The 21,255-nt window shown below is 31.5% G+C and overlaps 1 protein-coding gene across 10 annotated transcripts in view; it reads right to left on the bottom strand.

Moving 5' to 3' along the window:
• The window catches only part of Rbcn-3B (WD repeat-containing protein Rbcn-3B), a 233,508-nt gene extending 212,788 nt beyond the window's left edge, over positions 1-20,720 (bottom strand). For 2 of the 10 annotated variants that reach the window (XM_076481609.1, XM_076481650.1), the window contains exons 1-4: positions 20,584-20,720; positions 15,338-15,523; positions 13,060-13,166; positions 2,936-3,014 (exon numbers count right to left, since the gene is read on the bottom strand). In XM_076481609.1, coding sequence (XP_076337724.1) covers positions 2,936-3,014; positions 13,060-13,166; positions 15,338-15,499 — 348 coding nt within the window. In that variant the 5' untranslated portion in view covers positions 15,500-15,523; positions 20,584-20,720. Of the gene's footprint in view, positions 1-2,935; positions 3,015-13,059; positions 13,167-15,337; positions 15,524-18,945; positions 19,080-19,820; positions 20,141-20,202; positions 20,412-20,523 lie in introns of those variants that run through there. The other 8 variants (XM_076481601.1, XM_076481643.1, XM_076481622.1 and 5 more) reach the window with 6 other exon arrangements.
• Positions 20,721-21,255: the final 535 nt, after the last annotated feature.

Here is a 21,255-nt window from a genome sequence, read left to right as displayed (position 1 = left end):
CTTTTACCAATAATGCACAAACTACTGGGTATACCATCACAGATCAGTACCTAACGGTACTTGTACTGGTCCATTGTTCCATCCACTTTGCAAATATCTCTTGTTGCCTCAACAGAAAAACACCCCAAAACTACCATTTTGTCCCTTCCCATGCTTCAAGGTAGGTGTTATGCACTGATGTAAGTATCTTTTATTTTAATTCAGCCAAATATACAATTTGTGCTTTAAACAAAATATTTCAAACTTGGACTCATCTATCCATAACAGCCTTTGCCAATCAACAGTCCAGTTCTGTACTTTTTAGCCTATTTTAGTTTCTTCTCAAAAGTATTTTGAGATTGAAGTAAAGATTTTTTTAACTGCTCCACATATAAATATTATATTTTCATTAAGTCTTCTTCACATTGTAGATCTGGACACTTGTCTGTCATTTGGTATGCAATCATTTATCACGAGCTTAAGATCAGAAGCACTCTTCCTTCTCTCCTGAAGACTGTATAAGCAAAGATACTTAGCATCAGTATCAATAAATTTAAGTGTTTTGCCTTTTCCTTTCCTATTTTGAAATTTACCTGTCTCACTCTCATGACACAGGGTGTACTTGACAGAGTTTGGGTAGTATTTCACACCTGCAGCCATTTGTCCAACCAGCATCATGTAAAGCTTTTATGTGAACTCTTTGCTCTACTGACAACCCTCTACACTTTTTTTGGGTCATGACATGACAAAAAAGCTTAATACGTACTGCTAAACACAAGTTTTATCAAAGTGTATTTGTGAAGTGCTACTAAGATACTTCACAAAGTACCATGAGAGTTATTTCAGACCATAAATTTGATCAGTATATTCATACAAGTAAAACCCTCATGACATGCCTTTAGTACAAGTATATAGGAATTCTAAAGAATGACAAGTATTCTCACCCTCACTCAAACAACTGTCAACAAGAACAAATGAAATTAACATTCTGTTATAGCATGAAAGAATCAGCTCCATAAAATGGAAAGAATCACAAAATATTCTCTTGTTCTGACACATGTCCACAATACAGCACTTTTCTTCATCTTACAGCTTTATATTTCATTTGCATAACTTCTAGAACCTCCTAAGTAAATATCAATAATTTTTAAGGTAAATATTATTTTGTTTTTAAGTTTCTCTACCATATCACTAACGGTAAATATTACAGAGCAAAAGAATGTCTAAAATCAAGAAACAGAAATACATACATCCCTTTTAAACTTTGTAGCATATCTTCAAAGATATTTTTTTGTTATATCTGTAATTTCAGTTATCTTCCTTTTCACATATATTAATTTTTAATGTTTTATATTCCTTACCTGTCCTTTACCTTTTATTACTCATCTTGGCACAAGTCAACAGCATACTTGAAGAGTACTTACTGTATCTTCCACATATGTGCTCAAATGCTTTTAGCAAAATTATCTTTCCTTCATGTAGGATCATAAGCCTTGTGAAATGATGCAATGCGTGATGTGCATTTAAAAAAATGTTTAACCCTATTGACATACATCATAGGTCAAACAATGTCATTACATTTGATGACTTGTATTTGAAACTTTATTCAACTATTATTTAATGAATTTATGTAAATAAGTTAGGTAACAAATGTAGATTATGATTCAAATTCTAGTATTATACTTTACTTGATTTCTTAAAAATAAATATTAAAAACACCTCAATATTGGTTTTTGTATTTTGAATGCAGCATTGGTTCAACTTAGATGTCTGTAACATCCAAATATAAAGTCTACAGTTTCTTACAAATTAGGAACTCAAAGTAACTATACCAACAAACTAGAATATAAAATAAGAACCATCTATTTGTTTTCTATTTGCTGAGATATCACTATATTTACTGACTCAAACACAGTACCATGCTCACCTCTTTCAATTTTTGGAAATGCTTATGTACACCTAGATCTGTCTATGATATATGAATAACCAATTAGAAGCTCACAACGTCCACTTTTACAAAATAATATCTTGATGCACTCTCAATACAGCTTCAACACAACCACAGAAAACACCCACACACAAAGTAGGAAAACAAATATAAACAAATGCAAAATCAATAATACCCCCCTACAATCCGTTACACTCTCGTTCCTAAGACGTGCCCAGTTACAGTCAGTTGCAAACTCTCTCTTTGTTAGCCTCAAGATGACCCAGGAAGGTCAAAATATTGTTCTCCGATTTATTAATAAAAGTGTTATTCCCCGTACCAGCCGTCCGGAGATAAATTTCCAACAGTTTCATTTCTGAATAATTCTCAGTAAATTGGTCATGATACCATGTGGCAAGAAAAGAAGTATTTTTATATTTGGGATTTATTTCTGTTACATACATACAATAACTAGGGGGGCACAAATATAGATTTAGGCAAGGTAGAAGCCACTTGCAGTTAAGACAATTTTATTTTTCAAAGGTAGTTGGCCTGTAGAATTGGTTACCTTCAGATGTTGTGGAGGCAGTAAATTTGAATAAGTTTACAATAAAGTTTTATAGATATATGAGTAATAAGAGATGGATGAGTTTTTTTAATAGCTTTAGTTTGACTTAGAAAATGGAACAGACATCGTTGGACCAGCAGCTTCTTTGTTATCCCTAAACATTATGTTAAGTGGAAAACAAAATATTATATACAAGTAATTGTACTATATTATTGCTTTTAAAATCAGGAAACTAACCTAAATTGAACTTTTCCTAATAAATTAAAAGAAATGTCTGAACAAAATATTAAACTATTGATTGATTAACAAATCAACCTTCATAAAAACTACCATTTGTGGGAAATAAACAATACTGTAGTTAATAAAATGTCTCAACTTTTCCACTGTTATGTGCAAAAACAGAGAAAAGAAAAAAAACCTGCAAAATAACAACACTCATGATATAAAGTTGTAAAACTTACCTGAATATTTATATGAACATATGGGAGTTTTGTATTCTCTAAGCATTGACCATCAGTCAAGTTCCACAGAGACATTTCCCTTCAAATAAATAATGTTTTGAATAAACATCTCTTAAAGAAAATGAAACCACATCCTGGCCAAAAGAAGTTCTAAAGTTATTGATGTTTCATTTAAAAAACTTGTTTTGCATCATCAAACTATTAATTACATTTATAATAAATCTTTAAAGTCACTGAACAAGTAGTTAACTTTTTCTTGTAAACATAAATTGTACCTTCTCAACATAAATCCTTTCACACTTGATCTAATGCACAGTTAATTTCTTACATTTTATTAACATTTCAACTAATAATATTCTACATGTTGTTTCATCAGGTGTTCTACACTTCACTAGAGTGGGAAATTAAATCCAAGAATCAGTTATCCACTACATCAGATAATGTCATAGAAATAAATAGAAATTTATTTTAGTTGTTCTAAATATCCATGTAATAGAAAAGAGAAATACTATTTTTATTTCTCATTATTCTTGATTACTTCTATCTTGTTAAACTTAGTGTTATAACTCATGAAAATGTTCAGCTGATCGACTTGCAGCAGGATTCCAACTTGTAATTTTAAAAGCATTACAACTATTCTCCTTTTTGGATATTGAGTTTGTTGTAATATACATAAACATAGGCACAGGTTAAATGGCATTTATAATATAAATGATAAACTTTATTTGTCTATAAACTTATTTGCAAATAGTATTATGTGTATGTATAATACTTTGTCAGCTACATTTAGTGATAATCTATTCATGCACATCAGTGCTGCTCATCGTAAACAAAAATGTTCCTCTGTAATAACAGAGAACAAAAAAATAAATCTTGTCACTCCACTGATTCCCTTAGCTGTAGTTTCACTAGACAGTAGATTGGGACAGGGGGAAGCTTATTAATCCATTTGTGTGTGTCACTAATGAAATGATGAGGCATTTGGCTACCTCAAGAGAGTCACATATGGACTAACTCATTTTTGATGGGGTGAGCTAACAAAGTAACTGTTTTGCATGAAATAATTTATTTTACCAATTATATTAGCATTGCTTGAGAAACTGTAAATGGGTGGCACACACAAAAACTATATATATTAATGTATATATTACAACATTATCAGTTATACAGAGCTACATATTAACTAGTTAGCTAACTTCATTTAGCTGTGGCCTCACTACAGGTTTAGTGATCAAGACATAAGCAAAAAGGAATAATTTTTCTTAGTGTAAATACTCTGGATTATTTGATTAGTACTTCAAAAATTGAGGATAGCATTTAATTACATCCAGTCTTCATGAACTAAACCCTTTAACTTTACATTTTTAATGAGAAAAGAAAACTAACATCAATTTCCTTTAATATTATCAGTATCTACAAGTAATGATAATGACCAGTGAATTATTATTAACCCTCTGGAAGTGGGGAGGGAAAAGTCTGCATGTCACAATTATTTTTACTGTTACATTCAAATCTTAGTTACACAATTTTATTACCAATATATGTGAATAAAATTGACATCAACATAACGAATAAATTTAATTTTAATACAAGTTAATTATCTTTCAAAAGAAAATATTTTTAAAATCCTCAACATTTAATCATACATCATGACACTTGTTCACTCCTACTTGCACATATTGGATAATCTCTCCATCCTTACTTATCCTTCAAAGTTTTAATAAAAATTACAAATTTATATATACTGCTAATATGTGAACTTGTAGAAGTTATCAATACCTCCTCAAAAACTGCAACAAAATAAGTCAATAAAGATATATTCTAAAGATACAGGTCATTATTTTACTTACATTAATATAAATATTTTGTAATAAACTCCACCTTGCATTAAATAAAATTATGAATAATTGTCAGTAACTCGCTTGTTACCCAACAATAAAACAAACTGTTATACAAGATGAGAGAATACATCCACTCCAACATGAGATACGAGAGAAACCCAGTGTATGATAAAGATTGAATGTGGTAACATCACAGTGGAAAAAATATTTAAGTTTATACAGGAGAATTTAAAACACAAAAAATGCTTGTTAAACACGTTGGGCTATCTGCTGTGCCCACCAAAGGAATTTGAACCCCTGATTTTAGCACTGGATATCCAAAGACTTAATGTTGTTTCAACACAAGTTTGACTGGCCTTGTAACCACTTTGCACGTGTTAGCGTACTATAACTTTTAACATGGTTTGTAAATGGTCACAAAATTTGGCAGACTTTTAGTAAACACTAAAAGTCATTTGTGCATAAAAAATCATTTTTTTAATGGAGTTTTATTGAAGATTTGGCCACAAACACATAAAAATCTTTATTTTTCAACTATTCCACGTGCAAAGTGATTTTGTTTTGTGTATTAAGATTAAAAATACCAAATTTTATCTGCACGACCTCTGAAACCTCCTAATAGATGTAAAACTGTATTCTATCAGTTATTATCTTTACCTCAATGATTCTCGATTCTTCAGGCTGTAGATAAATCATCAACGTATAATGAAAAGAAAATTTGAAAATACAAAGAACAGCTGGATCCTTTTTTTCTTGTTTATTGTTCATGAAGTTTCAAAGTACTTGTCATGAGAGTTTCAACTACTAAACTTTCACACATATTTTGTTTCTTTTGTTGTTAACAACAAATGTAGAAACCCATTGAAAATAAAGCCATAAATCACCATTTGTGTCAACAGACTGTTTATGTAGCACTAACATGATACCCTTGAAAACAAAAAAGCACACAGAGACATAGGGACTTGACCTTCTGCTCTGAAAACAGAATGGCTAATGTATCAGATTATATATACTAACTTGTTTTCTTAGAAGATCCATAGTAACCAAATTGCACTTAGAATCAGTGAAAACATTTATGAAGACAACAGAATGCAAAATTTGTCAGTTTACGTTTTGATCCTACAGCATCAAAACATTTAGCACATAGTTCATTGCCAATACAATAATCATCATAATTGTTTGATTATTATTAATCCTTTAAGTGTTTGAAGTTCAGTGGCACAAGTGTACAAAGATGTTATCTGAGCATATGCTTATAAAATCCTATTTCCCTTTTCAACATATTTATCAACCAATAAAAACTCAGGTTCCAGTAGTACTTATCACATACATTTAGTTTCACAACCCTCATATGTCTAGTCTTTTTTAAACAGCATTGACTTTTGCAGCTTAAGTGTAATGTAGATATTTCCTTGCAGTTGTGAACCACCCTTGATGTTTCTACTGACTGTTATTCAATGTGAGTAACTCTCATTAATAACAAGTATGGAGAATCTGTGTTCAATACATTGAAAGTATAGTTGTTGATTTAAATCCAGCACAGTTGGTTCTGTATTTTAACATGTCATGCACTGCTTCAGAAACCTATGACACATCACATTGAGTCACAGATTATATTGTAACATAACAAGTATTGTTTAAAAGCAATATGCTTTGTTCAGAAGTTCTTCTAAAGTTGAAAATACCATGTTGTTACTGATTATTACCACAAAGTGTGTAATCATTATTCATAATATGTAGATACAGATACCCTGTTCAATCTGTACAGTGTCAGGTTGTTGATCTAAAATCAGTATAGCTGTTTATCTCAGCATATCATGGAATGCTTCTGAAATCTATGACACACATCCCAATATATATATGCACATGTGAGACAAACACATCTGAGAATATACAACAGAGAAAACACAATACACAATAAATGTGACATGCATAATAATACACAACAGAGAATACATGTATTTCTTCTAGAAATAGAATCTAATATATTGAAAAAAAAGCAAAAGAACTGAAGGATAAAAAGAAAGTCAATGAGGAAGAGATCCAGTTTTTGATAATGTTTCTGACAGCATCTCTACAAAAATAGAAAAACTCTAGAACAAGTTCTTATTAATTGTCTTATGGACAGATCAGAAAGTCAGTGGTGAATAATTATCAGATGAGTATGTTGCAGAACCACCTAATCCACATACACCAAGGCAACCTACACCACAACCAACATCATAGAGGTAGTAAAGAACAGTAGGGGAAGAAATAAAGCTACAATGTCAACTAGCACTGCTCCTTCCCAGCAGAAGAGTCCTTTCACCTGCAACGAGTTATAAAGTTATCATTTTTTATTTATTTTTTTACTATTGAAATTTAAAACTACACTGTTACTGAAACAAATCAATACGCACAATCTAAATGGCCACAGCAAGAAGGTCAAATATGAAAGAAAAAAACAGTAAAATGGAATTATGGAATTTGTGAATATACTTTAGTTTATCTTGGATTAATAACAGCTATAAGACTCAAGCCTTATCTTTCTCTCACTGACTGCTGGTCTACCTATCTTCATTTTCATAATCCTTGGTTCTCTAACATTGTTCAAGGAACAGGTTTTTAGCTATCCCTATCTTCATTTTCATAATCCTTGGTTCTCTAACATTGTTCAAGGAACAGGTTTTTAGCTATCCAAACTAAGTTACTTTTAAATGATAATACTTACTCTCTTCCTAGAACTGACCCTAACTATTAAGAGAACTTTAAGGTTAAATATATCGTAAACCACCTGCTAAACTAAGTTCCCACCACTTTCCTCACAAAGAACTGTAAATGAGCAGATGTTGGGGACAAAATGTAGAAGTGATTTTCTGCAGTATTTACCAAAGACACTTGTCAAGTGGAATATTGGGTCCTGGCACAAGCTGAGAGAGGATACTGTCTAAAATTTGAAATCTCACAAGCAAAGAGGGACAAATGTAGCTGGATGTTTAACAGACAATGTTGTGATGGAACTGATGGACAAGTACATCCCACTATGACACTGCATTTTCAGATACAACTTTTACACTTCACATTTACTTGACTAAGGGAGCCCATGCTCGTGAGACATGCAGGAAGGACACTATTTCCATCAACAACTGATTTCTACAAATCTACAAAGAGAAGCGTGATATTTTTAAATGTGATATTAACAGCTGTCAAGTGGAATGACAAACACACTTATGCACATTTGACTATACACTCTAATACTGTGACAACAGTGAAAAACAAAAAACAAAGGATGCCAAGATTACAAAACCTTAGTTAATTATAAACTAAAACAAATTTATAAGTGAATGTACCTGAACAACCAACATTTATTTAACTTACTATTCTACTAGACAATGAAATAGCAAGAAAAAGTGGTTTTTCAGCTTTTGGACTTGATTGTTGCAAATACTTACATTTTGTACCAACAGACCAGTCACCTAACACTATCTCAGAAGGCATTCAGAACAGACCTGATCAGCTCTTGTTTTGCCTCTATTTCAAAACAGACCAGGTCCTTCTGGTATACAACTTCATAAAACTTTACAAAATTTGTCACCTCTAACACTCACTCTTTGCAGTTTATTTGTTAATAAAGGTAACAGAATATGATGAAGACTTTGCATCACAGAAAATAAAGTATTTGGAAAGTATACAACATTCTTTGCACAAAATACTTTAAAGAGTTTTACAGTAGCAATAGTCTTCAAAGAAGTTAAGGTTTGGTTTGTTTTGAATTTCATGCAAAGCTACATGACAGCTATCTGTGCTAGCCATCTTTAACTTAGCAGTGCAAGACCAGAGGGAAGGCAACTTGTCTTGAGCTACTCTTTTACCAACGAATGGTGGGATTCACCATCACATTATAATGCCCCACAGCTGAAAGGCAAGCACATTTGGTGTGACAGGGATTCAAACCAGCAGCCCTTGGATTACAAGTTAAGTGCCTTAACTACCTGGCCATGCTGAGCCTAAAGTTAAGGTTTTATGTATATGTACAATGTAAAAGTGTCTACTCTTTCCCTTTGTTTACAATTAAAGTTTTGTTTTTTAAGAAATATTTTAGTAGAATTGTTTATTGTTTGTATTGTATTTGAGTGTAGAGCAATGTTTCAGTTTTTTGACTGAAATACTTTTGTAAAGTTTTCTTTTAGTATTCATACAGTATACTATATCTAAAGTAGTGACGAACCTTTCATCTGTCAAAATCAGTGTTACCTTTGCTGACATTAGCATTACTTTTACAGTTTTCCAAAACATTTGCAGAAAGTAACAAATCTATATACATTTCCACTCATCCAGTTTTGTCTGTGCATAACTTCATGCATATGTTTTTGATTCATGTAATTCACATGTTTATACATGTATAAACATTTGTTCATAACATTACTTGACACTTGTAAAATATTTTACCTTTCTATATGCTGTGAATAAACCTGTTTCAAGTTGTCAGATTTCTAATGTTGTAAAATGAAAAGAAATTATACCTCAGTTTAGACAGAGAAAAAACAAATGCAGTAGGAATGCCTACAAAATAAAAACCTTAAATATTATGGAAGTATTTTGCAAAACACAGCGATATCTTGGGTACCATACATTATACGTGGTAATACCTTATTTTGTTTTTTTTCTTTTACTCTGGAAACAAGCCACCTTCCCACTACTATTTGCAGACAGTGAAGGGAAATATTGATGTGAGATGTTGGGGGCTTGAGTATGCACATGTCACTCTCCTAACTTTTTTTTATTTTATTTTTATGAGTTTCTTCATGTTTATATATCACTATTTACTCATAAATGTTTCAAGCATAGTTACTATTATTCAAATATAAAATAATTATCACAAAATACACTGAAAAACAAAGATTTTGAGTTGTTAAAGTGTTAGGAAATAATGAACTTGCAAATTGCACATTTAGCCTTGCTGTAAATCATATCTATTCTTCCAAGTAGAGGATAGAGATATTCATATTACTTTTTAGCACAAATGTTAATAAACAAAACATTTGAAATGAAAATTGAAAATATCCTCTCACCGAAAAGATAAAGACATGAAATTACACATTCAAAAACTACGACTATTCTAGTAAATCTCTATGAAGAAATGAAAGATATGTATATATTTCAGTTTGTTAATATTAAACATCTAATTGTATGTTGATGATAATTTATGTAGTTAGTGATATAGTAAAAAAGGTGGAAAATACAAACATTTACCCTAATTTTATAAAATGTTGATATTCATGTATGAGGTTCCAAAGATAATGAGAATGAAATGTCAATGCAACTTACATACTTCATATAAAAATCTCTCTTTCTGGTGAGCTATTCAGAGTCCAAGTGCATATAAGTAAATAACAAACTTTTATTATATATATTAAAAAGTAAGTATCATACCAGAGTCAAATTTCAAATAATTTCACCCACTAGCTTTGTTTTCATAACAAAATATGATAAAAAGAGCATTACCTTCTCTATGTTAGAGAAAGTTCAAAATAAATAATCTGCAATTAGAACATAGCTGCAGAAATAAAGCTAAAAACAACAAAGATGTTAAAATTTTAACACACTACTACTGTGCCAAATCAACAAGTGAAAATTGGGTTAACCTTTGTAGAGGGAATGAGATCACCAGGAATGTATCCCACTCATATTAGTGAAGAATTGCTGCATTCTCATTTGTATGCAAAAATGCAGCAGAACCATGTTAAACATGAGGTAGGTGGTAGTTTCAAAGCTACTGATGAACCAAAAAATTTACACATATTCAGCAGGGCTGAATGAAGAAAACAAAAAACTAAGGTATCATATAATAAATTATCAGTTTGTAAAGTAGACAATGTTTAGATTATCTTTAAACAAAAATTTATATCAGAAGTGTATGCCAAGCAATATATTCTCAGCAAAAATATATTTTTTCCATAAATTATGCAAACTGTATTCTCCAATCTTGCCCCCATGTGATTTTTTGTCTGTTCCCAAAAATTGAAATTAAGTTGAAAGGAGAGTGATTTTATGGCATTCCAATCATCCATAATAATGTGAAAGCAGAACTTAGTCACATAACAGTTGAAAACTTCCAACACTGCTTCCAAAAATGGCAGGTATAAGTAAAGCAGATTACTTTGAAGGGGATAGCATATAATACTATAATGCACATGATGTATGTGCATTATTATTTGGAATAAAAGTGATGCCTTAGAACTTTTTGATCACATCTCATATATATACATATGTATATTTATACATGAACAGACAGATATAGTCAAGACATGATGGAATGTTTCAACCAAAACTTGGCAGTTTAAAGAATCGTACATCAGGTCCATAGAAGGAACAGCTACACACCATCAGCACATGCAGAATGTTAATATTTTACTCTCAAGTGGTAAGATGCATCACTCTGGAAGACAGGCCTCTAACAGTCCACCACCCCAGTAACTAGGAACTGGCAAGTGCCAAGAACTCCCATACTCCATTAAAAGGAGGGAGGGAGAAATGTCTTAGAGAGCCCAAAGGATTGAGATACCAGAGACACTGCAAAAGGTGACAATGATACCCTGTTTTGGAAAGCAGAGCTATGATGTCAAAGGAGCTGATAAACCAAAACTTGGTGGCATTTGACATTATATATCAGGTCTGTGTTAGAATGAGTTTCTATGCAACAGAGCACAAGACATGGGCAGCAATCCCTGTCTGCTTTACTCATGTGAATCCATGAATGTACAGTCTGGAACAATCACATTTATAAAGCAAAAGACCACTAGAGACAAATACGAGTAGTCCTACAAAACACCCCATTTTCAGAGTGTGTGTAACCTAATCCTGCAATGTAACTGTTTCAGCATAGATAACAATTGAAGATAGATGCATAACCAACACCTGGAAGCATCTGAAATTTTACAACAGAAAGAAGAGGTACAATGTAAACAACACTGAGCATAGTCACAGGATGGACAGCACACATTTTAAAAACAAAATGTACCTGGTCAGGCACCACTTGCTAGAGAGGGATCCACAATACACTAGTAAAAACTCCCTGTAAGTAATAAAATAATGAAAACATAGCAAAGAAAAAACATAGCCTGTAGCATACAGGAAAAAGTTGACAAATTTACAGGCAAAAACAAGCACATCTGTAATGTACTACCTTCAAAACCAAAACAAAATAACCTGTATAAAGAATCTTGAAAGAAAAACTGTTCTTGTTAATTATTATAAATAATCAATTATCAATGTCATAAAGAATTAATAGAATGTTTTGAAAGGCAGAATGATAGGGGAGGGGTGTACTATGTGGGTTTGACATTTTCATGTCAGTAAAACAAAAAGGCTGGAGGTTTTCAATTTGTATTTAAAAGTGTGCATTTGTAGCTCAGTTAGACAGTCCAAAATTGACAAGTGGAAAAAATCTACAATGAGCAATTTAGAGAGAAATTGGATCATGTGACAAAGACATGTAAAGAATGAGAATTTATTTAAACACATCCTTTGGAAATGATAATAATTTACAACTTTGAAAAATACTCTTTGTTTTCATCTAAGTTCATTAACATAAATTGATAATGCAGTGTCTTAACATTTTGTACAGAGGTCTGTAAAAAATCTTGTGACATGCATACTTTGATCCTTCAATATCCAAACGGTTTATCAAGTATCAATATTCACTAATTATCCAGCTTTAGTGCACAAAGTCTTGAATTGTCAACTGAGAGTAACTAAAATGTCAAGGCAGCTGATAACAAGGAAAAGAAAAAATTATTGATTATTGGCCTCTACATTTTCTCATTTTTGCACTGCTAGAATTAAAAAGGATGAGTACTATTACAGATAAGTGAAATACACTGAATGGTCTTTTCATAATGTGAGCCCAATCTCCTTACCTAAACTAGTAAGTTGAAAATCGTTTTACTAGCAATCTTAAACTCTTTACAGATAATTCCTTTTTAGAAGTGTTATTAGAAACTTAGTGAAAATGTTATTTAAACTAAGAGAAGGAAGTAAAATTGTTGTACTTAAGCAAACTCAAGAGATAAAAATGTTGTGAACCATTAGACAACAGCAATTTGTTTTATTCCTAAAAACACTTATTTTTCAAAAAGTAGTATGCAACATTTTAATAAAATGTTTTTCTCCATAGCAACTTATGATACTTTAAATCTAGCTTAATAGTTTGGTGATATAACTTAATATAATTTATAAATTGTAAAACTCTGAAGCATCACCAAAATAAAAAATCAACTAACATTCTCCAGCATAATCTCTTACCCAGCTTCTGATGAGCTCACAAGTAAGGTACTATCAGCTGCATTACTTGCTTGACTCAAACATAAAACAGGAGCTGTGTGTCCAAATAGTAAACACCTTGGAGTTATCTGTAAAGCAACAAAAAATCTAAAACTTTTTTTTAAAAGTAACCAGCAATTATATTAGTATACAATTGTTCACCTATTGCAAATGTGATGACCTGAGAATTGTACTTTTAAATTCCACATTCAACAATAATAACTTAATAATGGAAAGGAATTAAATCTATACTTCATCCTTCATTGAATAATAAAGAACAAGTCTTTATTCAGGTACATTCAAATAACATTTCTAAATTTTTAAGTATTCATTTTGTAGTTAATATCCTGGTAAACTTAATTTATAAAGGTCATACTAACCATCTCAATCAAGTAAAATTTGTATCCAACAATTACTTTAAGAAGTTCGTACCTATCTTACCATATTTCTGCCTTCTGAAGTAATGATAAACCCAACTCAAGGAGTGATGCAGCTATGCGTACAAATTGGAATTTTGGTCCTTATACATGCTACAGGAAATGATCATTCATTTAAGTAACATAAGGGATATTATACAAGGAAACACATCTCAATTGTAAGTTTGGTATTTGCATTATTTGTTTTTAATCAATCTTTTACAAACATTTAGAGATATTTTTCTTCATCCCAGCAGCCAGATCATGTCATTCTGTGAAACACAGATGTGTCTTTTTCTTATAGCAAAGCCACATCAGGCTATATGCTGTGTCCCCTGGGAGGTGAGGGATCAAACCTCTAATTTTAATGTTGTAAATCCATATACTTACCGCTGACCCAGCGATGGAGGAACACAGAAAATACCCAGTTAAATAATAGACATATTCAAATTTTATTGTATAAATAAAGATTTCTACTCATTTTTACACTTAATTTGAATTTGTTTTGCTGTTAATGTTTGAATTATTATACTCCATAACACTTTCTTGCCATGCATTTTATGGATACTTTTAACTACTTGGCCATTATCAGTGTAACTGAACACAAAAAGACCAAGTTCTCAAGTTTAATTTTGGTGCCATGAACAAAGGAATCTGTTTATTACAGATTATTTTTAATGTTCTTTTTCTTATGTAACACTTATAATTCATCTTATCATTTTGAAACTAACTAGAACTTGTGCATAATGGAGAAATATGCAGTTGAAGTAAAAAATTGATTCATGAATGTGGAAAACAAGGAAAGGTATTTCTTAAATCAACAAATTTTCCCAGCCTTAGTCACTGCTAGATCTGGTTGATATTTGGTAAAAGCAACAGAAACTGGTCACATGACAGACAAAGGTTTATAAACAATACATACAGAGACAAAACCAAGTACCATGGGACTGTAAATTTTGCAACAAAAATCACTTCACTTTTCAGAAGTAGAGGAGAATAAAATGAACATGGATTAAAAAAACAAAGTCATTAATTTGAATTTCTAGTCTGAAGTGATCAACAAATTATTATTTTGAATCAGAAGAATGCTAATGTAAGAGAACCAGCTCACGAGCTTGATATTTCAGTTGGTTTTATAACAGTAAATAACAAATTTAATACCTATATTTGCCATCTTGCAGTGAGAGAGGAAAGTGAACATTTTCTTTGAAAAGTGATTTTAAAACAGTATGCATTTAACAAGTATCAGTAACTGAATCTCACCAATGAGCCAAGCATTTTAATTGTTTCTTTAAAAACTCAGAATGAGATCTTTGTTTAATTATGGTAATATACGTATAAATTGAAAAGTTCTATAACATATTTTGTTAGCAAAAGCTAAATAATGTGTAAAAGTTTTATCTTAAGTTTCTAACTCTTTGATCCACTATTTTTGTTGTTGTTTTGCAGTACAATAAGAGAAACAGTACAATAGGTGTATTTTAGTGTTAAAAATGGAATACATTTTCTGAAAAATTAGACTAGTTTGTGAGTTTTTCAAGTGTGCTGTCCATATGTTATGCTAAAATAGTGATGTCATATGTTGTTCTCTTACATAAAGACTATTGATTAAATGTGTTAATCTTCTGCAAATAAAGAAACCCATAATGAAATTGTAAAGTGGCCATTACCATACGATTTATGGAATTGCAGTTAACATTTTACTTATTTAAGGTTTAGACAATACTATACCAAATTAAAAATATATTTTCTGTTGAAAAGTTATATATAATTAAAGTTCTAAAAAAGAAATACATTCTCACAACAAATAAGGTTACATCATAAAACTATTACAATATAAAAACCTTTAAATTGTTTCCAACATCCCAGAGACATATTTGTCCATCATTGCATCCAGTCACAATAGTTTTCTGATCTTTTGTGAAGTAAATTGAAGAAATGCAGTGTGTAGGTGCCTGTTGACCCCACAGAGTAACTGGAACAACAAGTTGACTTGATATTGTCATTGTTTGCAGCAATGAACCTTTAACCTGCAAAATATGAAAGCAGAGAAGCTACTTGTGTTACAGTGTCATAAGGTTTACAGTTCTCTATAACAATTTATGTGCACGGCCTTCGTCTCCTTTAATGATATAATTACCTGATGTACCTCTTGTGCACAACAAATTGCACAATATAAAAGACATAATAAACAAAATTAGCAAGCTATATCACATACTATTATTTCACATCTAATTTAAATAAAAAATAACATATACATTTGTATCTAACAATTGCTTTCGAACCAATTAGTACATTATTAATAATTCTGATGAAAGATATTTTGAAAAGCTTGTTTCAAAATTTTTATGGTAAAAACCTACAAATACTTCAGTCATCATTTATGAATAATTTAGTGATGGAAAACTCCATATTTGAAACTAATTCACTTTGACGTACATTTATTTCATTTCAAGATGCAAAAGTAAAATATGAAATGTACTTTTATTTTGATTATATAGCATAATTCATACTCCTATAAAAATCTTCAAATTTATTCATATAAACACACTACTACCACCAGACTTAGTTTTTGCTTCACTAGTTAGCAAGTGCAGAATTTTCGTCAGAAATTAAGTCATGAGAAACACACTACCCTCTCATGCTAAAAATCTGTCTGAAGTACAATTGGAGACGTGTGGGATTTTCAAGTCATGGACAGTAGTTAGATGTACGAAGCTTTTGTAATGCAACTCTAACCATACTGTATCAATAATGCATGTGTAATTATTACAGCTTCAACAAGGAATAAAATTCTCTTCAAATTTTCTGCAATATTTTGACTCATTTGCTGTTAGAATTATCTATGGCTGTAAGTGTATCAACAGATATTTGAATACGTATTAACACTTGATACAACTGTTCTTAGAATTATCTGATTGTTCATATGTAAATCTTGCAGTATTTGAATATACCACATTTCTATATTCTTGTAATATTAATTACACTGAATTTACTCTTATTTTTGTATAAATGTAGATTTCATAAAAGCCATTATGTCAACTTATCTTAAGCTACATTTGTTGTTCTCAGAAATATTTCTTATTGTCCAGGAAGAATATTGCTCAGTACAACACTACATAAAAATGTTGACAGCTGTGTTCTTCAATGTTTATTCAGGTGATATCTATAAGAAATAGGTCAACCTAAACTGTCATGACCAGTCATGTAGTGAGCACTAATCACCCTTGGTAAATGTGAGATTCTACTTAATAAGGACCATTACAATTGGTAAGTATAGTCTGAAATATGACTTAGTCTAATCTGGAACTTTGTCTTCAGTAGTCAGAAAGTCTGTAATACTACTTTATAAAAAAATATAATAATAGTTACAATTACTTGTTCACACAGTGGAAAAACTGGTGCAAAAGTTACTAAGATGAAGATTTTTTGGAAGATGCCCAAAGAGTACATATGGATCATGATACCTTACTGTATAAGGTCATACCCATAGGAGACTGCACCCCCCTCATCTGTGTCAGATATAATTTTTGTTTATTGTAAAGAATAATGTTGCTAAAGCAGATAAAAAGATGCATATTCAATACGTGAGCACATCAGATGATATATGAGTAGATATGGATCATGATACTTCACTGTATAAGGTCATACCCATAGGAGACTGCACCCCCCTCATCTGTGTCAGATATAATTTTTGCCTATTGTAAAGAATAATGTTGCTAAAGCAGATAAAAAGATGCATATTCAATACGTAAGTGAGCGCATCAGATGATATAGGAGTAGATACAGTGCAATAGACCATATTTGGTGGGTCAACTCCAGTCTAAAACCAGGTAGCATGAGGTATTTTTCATGGTTCATTGTAGGAATAGGGTTCCAACCAAATTCATCTCAAACCTAGGAATCAGAATGAAAAAATCAACTTTGTTTCAATAACCATGACAGGATACATATGTACAGATCCAGTACACAACAAACACCAGGAAAACAACATCCAGGCAATAGTAGGAAAAGTAGAATTCAAATATGATGGGTCAGCTCCAGTCCAAAAGTATTGACATTTGGAATATTTCGTCTGGTCCATGGTAGAAGGAGGGTCTCTACCAACCATGTGTTATGACTTATGTTGGCTGGTTCTATGCTAATCCAATACAAGACCAGCTGGGAATCAACATCCACACAATGGTAGGATGGGGAAAATGAAACAAGAATCCTCAAAAAATATGGCAAGAATTAAAAAAGAATGAATTTATCCTCTCGCAGATTATATGGGTTGTGAATAATGACAACAAAAGGCCTTTAGTAAATGAGAAAAAGACGACCAAATGAAGCAAGTAATGGACTATAAAGGTACATTCAAATTTAATTCAACACATGAGAAATGAAAATTTAGTTTATAATTCAGGTTGCCTTCTCTAGTCAACTGTTCAAACAAACAAAAAATACATACATGAAAAAAAGCAAATGTTAGAAGAAAGGGCCACAAGATAGTGGTCTTCCTTCTACCAGAAGACCAAGCATTAGTAACAGATGCAAATAATAAAAAAATAGCCTTAATAGCTTTGTCACATAAAAAGGCAGGGCAAACACATTTGGCAGCAAAGGGAATCAAACCCAAGACCCTGGGAATCACAACCTACCATCCACATCAACTCAATAAAGCTGGACAACTCTGAAATTAAAAATAACAAAGTGTTTGGAATTAATCACAAATATACATAATAGCTCTGCTCATCATGAGTATCAAAACCCAGTTTCCAGCATTGTAAGTCTGCAGACATACCACTGTGCCACTGGAGGGGGCAATAATACTTTTAAAACTAAAACTGCACAGAGCAGATAGTCCACCACAAGTATTTGTTCTTAACAACAAATAAATATAATGGCAATATTTCAATTACTTTGATAACTGGAGTAACTGAAAATAGTTGTATCCAAAACCCTAACTTTTATTGATCAACTGTCTAAATAATTGGAAGCACAAATTTTGATTAGTTTTCTCAAAAATCAATACAACTGGAATTTTGATTAATATATGTTGGAGCAATCAAAAACAGTAATGCGTGTGTTTTTCTTATAGCAAAACCACATCAGACTATCTGTTGTGCCAACTAAGTAGAACTGTGCCCCTGATTTTAGCAATGTAAATCTAAAGATTTACCACTGTCTAAGCAGGAGACAAAACAGTGATAATAATTTTTACTTCACTTTCAGAATTTTTTGTTTCTTTCAAATATTCTAAGGAACTTTATTTCACAATATTTGTTAGAAGTCGTCACCATCTTAGGCCTAATAAAATATATCAAACTTGTTATTACATTTCAATTAAAAAAACTTCTTGTCAGTTTTTACATATATTAATAATTTAACGGTTGCTATCATACAAAGTTTGGATGATGGTGGAATGCATTTCCAATGTAGTAAAAACACCAAAATGAAATATGCAACTTACCTTTGAAAGTGAAATGATCCAAACTGTTCCATGTGTTTTTACTGTTATAAAGCATTAAATTTTGTTTTCATCAGTTTTAATTCAAGCTGGTCAATATCAAATTTAAACTTCAAGATGACCTACGGAGTATCCCACTATGAGCAAAGTAACAGTTTAAATTATTTACTACAGTAAGTCTACAATATGGAACATAAAATAGTTCATAACTGTGTGTGTGTGTGTGTGTGTGTGTGATCTGTTTCTCAGATATATCAAAATCTGGTGTTTTGAGCCAGAACCTTTCAGATTTACCACATAGCCATTGAGGAATATAGAAAATTATGAGTTAACAATCAAGTTTCTTGTAAATATAATTTTCATTAGGTTAATCTGCAGATTTAAGGATGAAGTAATATTTCTACAAGTATTTTTATAACACATAATAAAAGATTATCAAGACAGTACCAAGTTTAAAGACTTTCAGATGCTTTGTAATAAACTGATGAACAAATTTTAACAAAATATATACCACCAAACACTGAAAACCACCATTCATAACAAAACTTTTCATAACCTTCTTCACTGACAAATAAGAGAAAATAAAAGCTATAACCTTTGGACTATAACATAACACTCCACAATAGTATGCTAGTAAATCACTTGAAAACACCAGTTCAACTTGGTGAAGCAGAGAGTATTTATATATTTCTTACTGCCAATAAACTAAGCATTTATGCAACTTAAGACATTAATTTAATACTATCTCGAGTTACTGTACTGTAGGTATCCAAATAACACAAGATGACACATACTGTCTGTCAATATAACTTAAATCTCATTCAAACTAAAAAGAAAACGAGTCTGTTTTTATTATTTAAAAAAATAAAAAGACTTACAGCTACTTTGTCTTCAACTCAGTTTGTCACCTTAGCCATCCAAAAATGTCAAGCACTGCCAATAATAGCAAACTATGATTACCAACTGGAGTACATGGTGTATCATTGGAGTATAGTTCAATTACAATGTTATTTTTTGTGGCGTATGTTAATTTATGGATCAACGCAGTAAGTTGACATGAACGTCACCATAATTAAGTGTCAGTGATCCTAGTTTGGGTTTTAAAAAGTAGGTTAACAATATAAACTACAGTGTAGTACTACTAGTAGGCTTAGCATTACTTCTTAGTAGAAAAGAGCATACATGCGTCCCAATTATATAATTTCGATCTTAATAAAACTGTCAATGTCATAATTTATTTCAATATATTTTTCAACTGACTGCATTAAAATCTTGAATGTGAAGTAAGAGTCCAGTTCAGCACATCAATTGAAAATACGTACTAGTTTAAATTAACACAGTCCAAACTACTGAAATTGGAAAATCGCTAAACCGTGACTCCTGTTAACAAAACTGCATCCGGCATGCTGTTTTGGCTGCACGACAAATTACCGTGTGTCTCGACTTGACAGAATCTCATGTGAAAGAGAACACAGTATAGTTTATATTGATAATACTAATTTTTAAGTTAATTTTATACATTTTCTCAGTTACCTACGTAAAAAGGGCTTTTAACATTTCAATAATTATTCAGTAACTTACCTGCTGTTATTAACATTAAAATGAACAAATTTTAATAACAATTTCAAATTTTTAAGTTACCCTTCACGTCCAGTAACACATCTAGCATTAAGCATACAGTTCAATTAATGTAACAGAACACAGTTATGTCATGCGCCAAACAACGATACTGTATCACAAAATGCTCACACAACCTAAAAATAACTTGAACTTTGAAATTCACAAATTCGTGGTTTGGGGGACAGACGGTAGATAAACAGTAATTTCAAGTAAAGTAAACAAGGTTTAAATAGAAGCATATAGGGCCTAAAATTTAGAAATGGGTTTTAAAAAGACATGTATGTGATAAATTCAATTCTTTTATTTGGATGTAGTTAATCACAGAACAAAAAATGATATATTTTATCTATGTTGTGTCCACTACGGTATCGAATCACGATTTTTTGCGTTCCCTTAGACATGCTGCTGAGTTACTGGGGAAGGAACAATAAATAAGGTTTCCGTATTAAGAACATTGGATCACGTTTTTGTTCACATGTTATAATATTAGTATAATTTGGTACAGTACCAAATGCTTCAGCTTAAATGTGTGTGTGTTTTCTTATCGCAAAGCCATGCCAAACTATCTCCCGAGTCCACCGAGAAGAATCAAACCCATGATTTCAGCGTTGTAAATCCGTAGACTTACAGCTGTACCAGCGGTGGACTCCTTCAACTTAAATTACACTGCTAAATTAGGGACGGATAGCACAG

Source organism: Tachypleus tridentatus, chromosome 2, assembly GCF_004210375.1.
Source record: "Tachypleus tridentatus isolate NWPU-2018 chromosome 2, ASM421037v1, whole genome shotgun sequence".
Taxonomy (NCBI): domain Eukaryota; kingdom Metazoa; phylum Arthropoda; class Merostomata; order Xiphosura; family Limulidae; genus Tachypleus; species Tachypleus tridentatus.
Note: the sequence above shows the minus strand (reverse complement) of the source record. Positions and strands in the feature narration are given on the sequence as shown.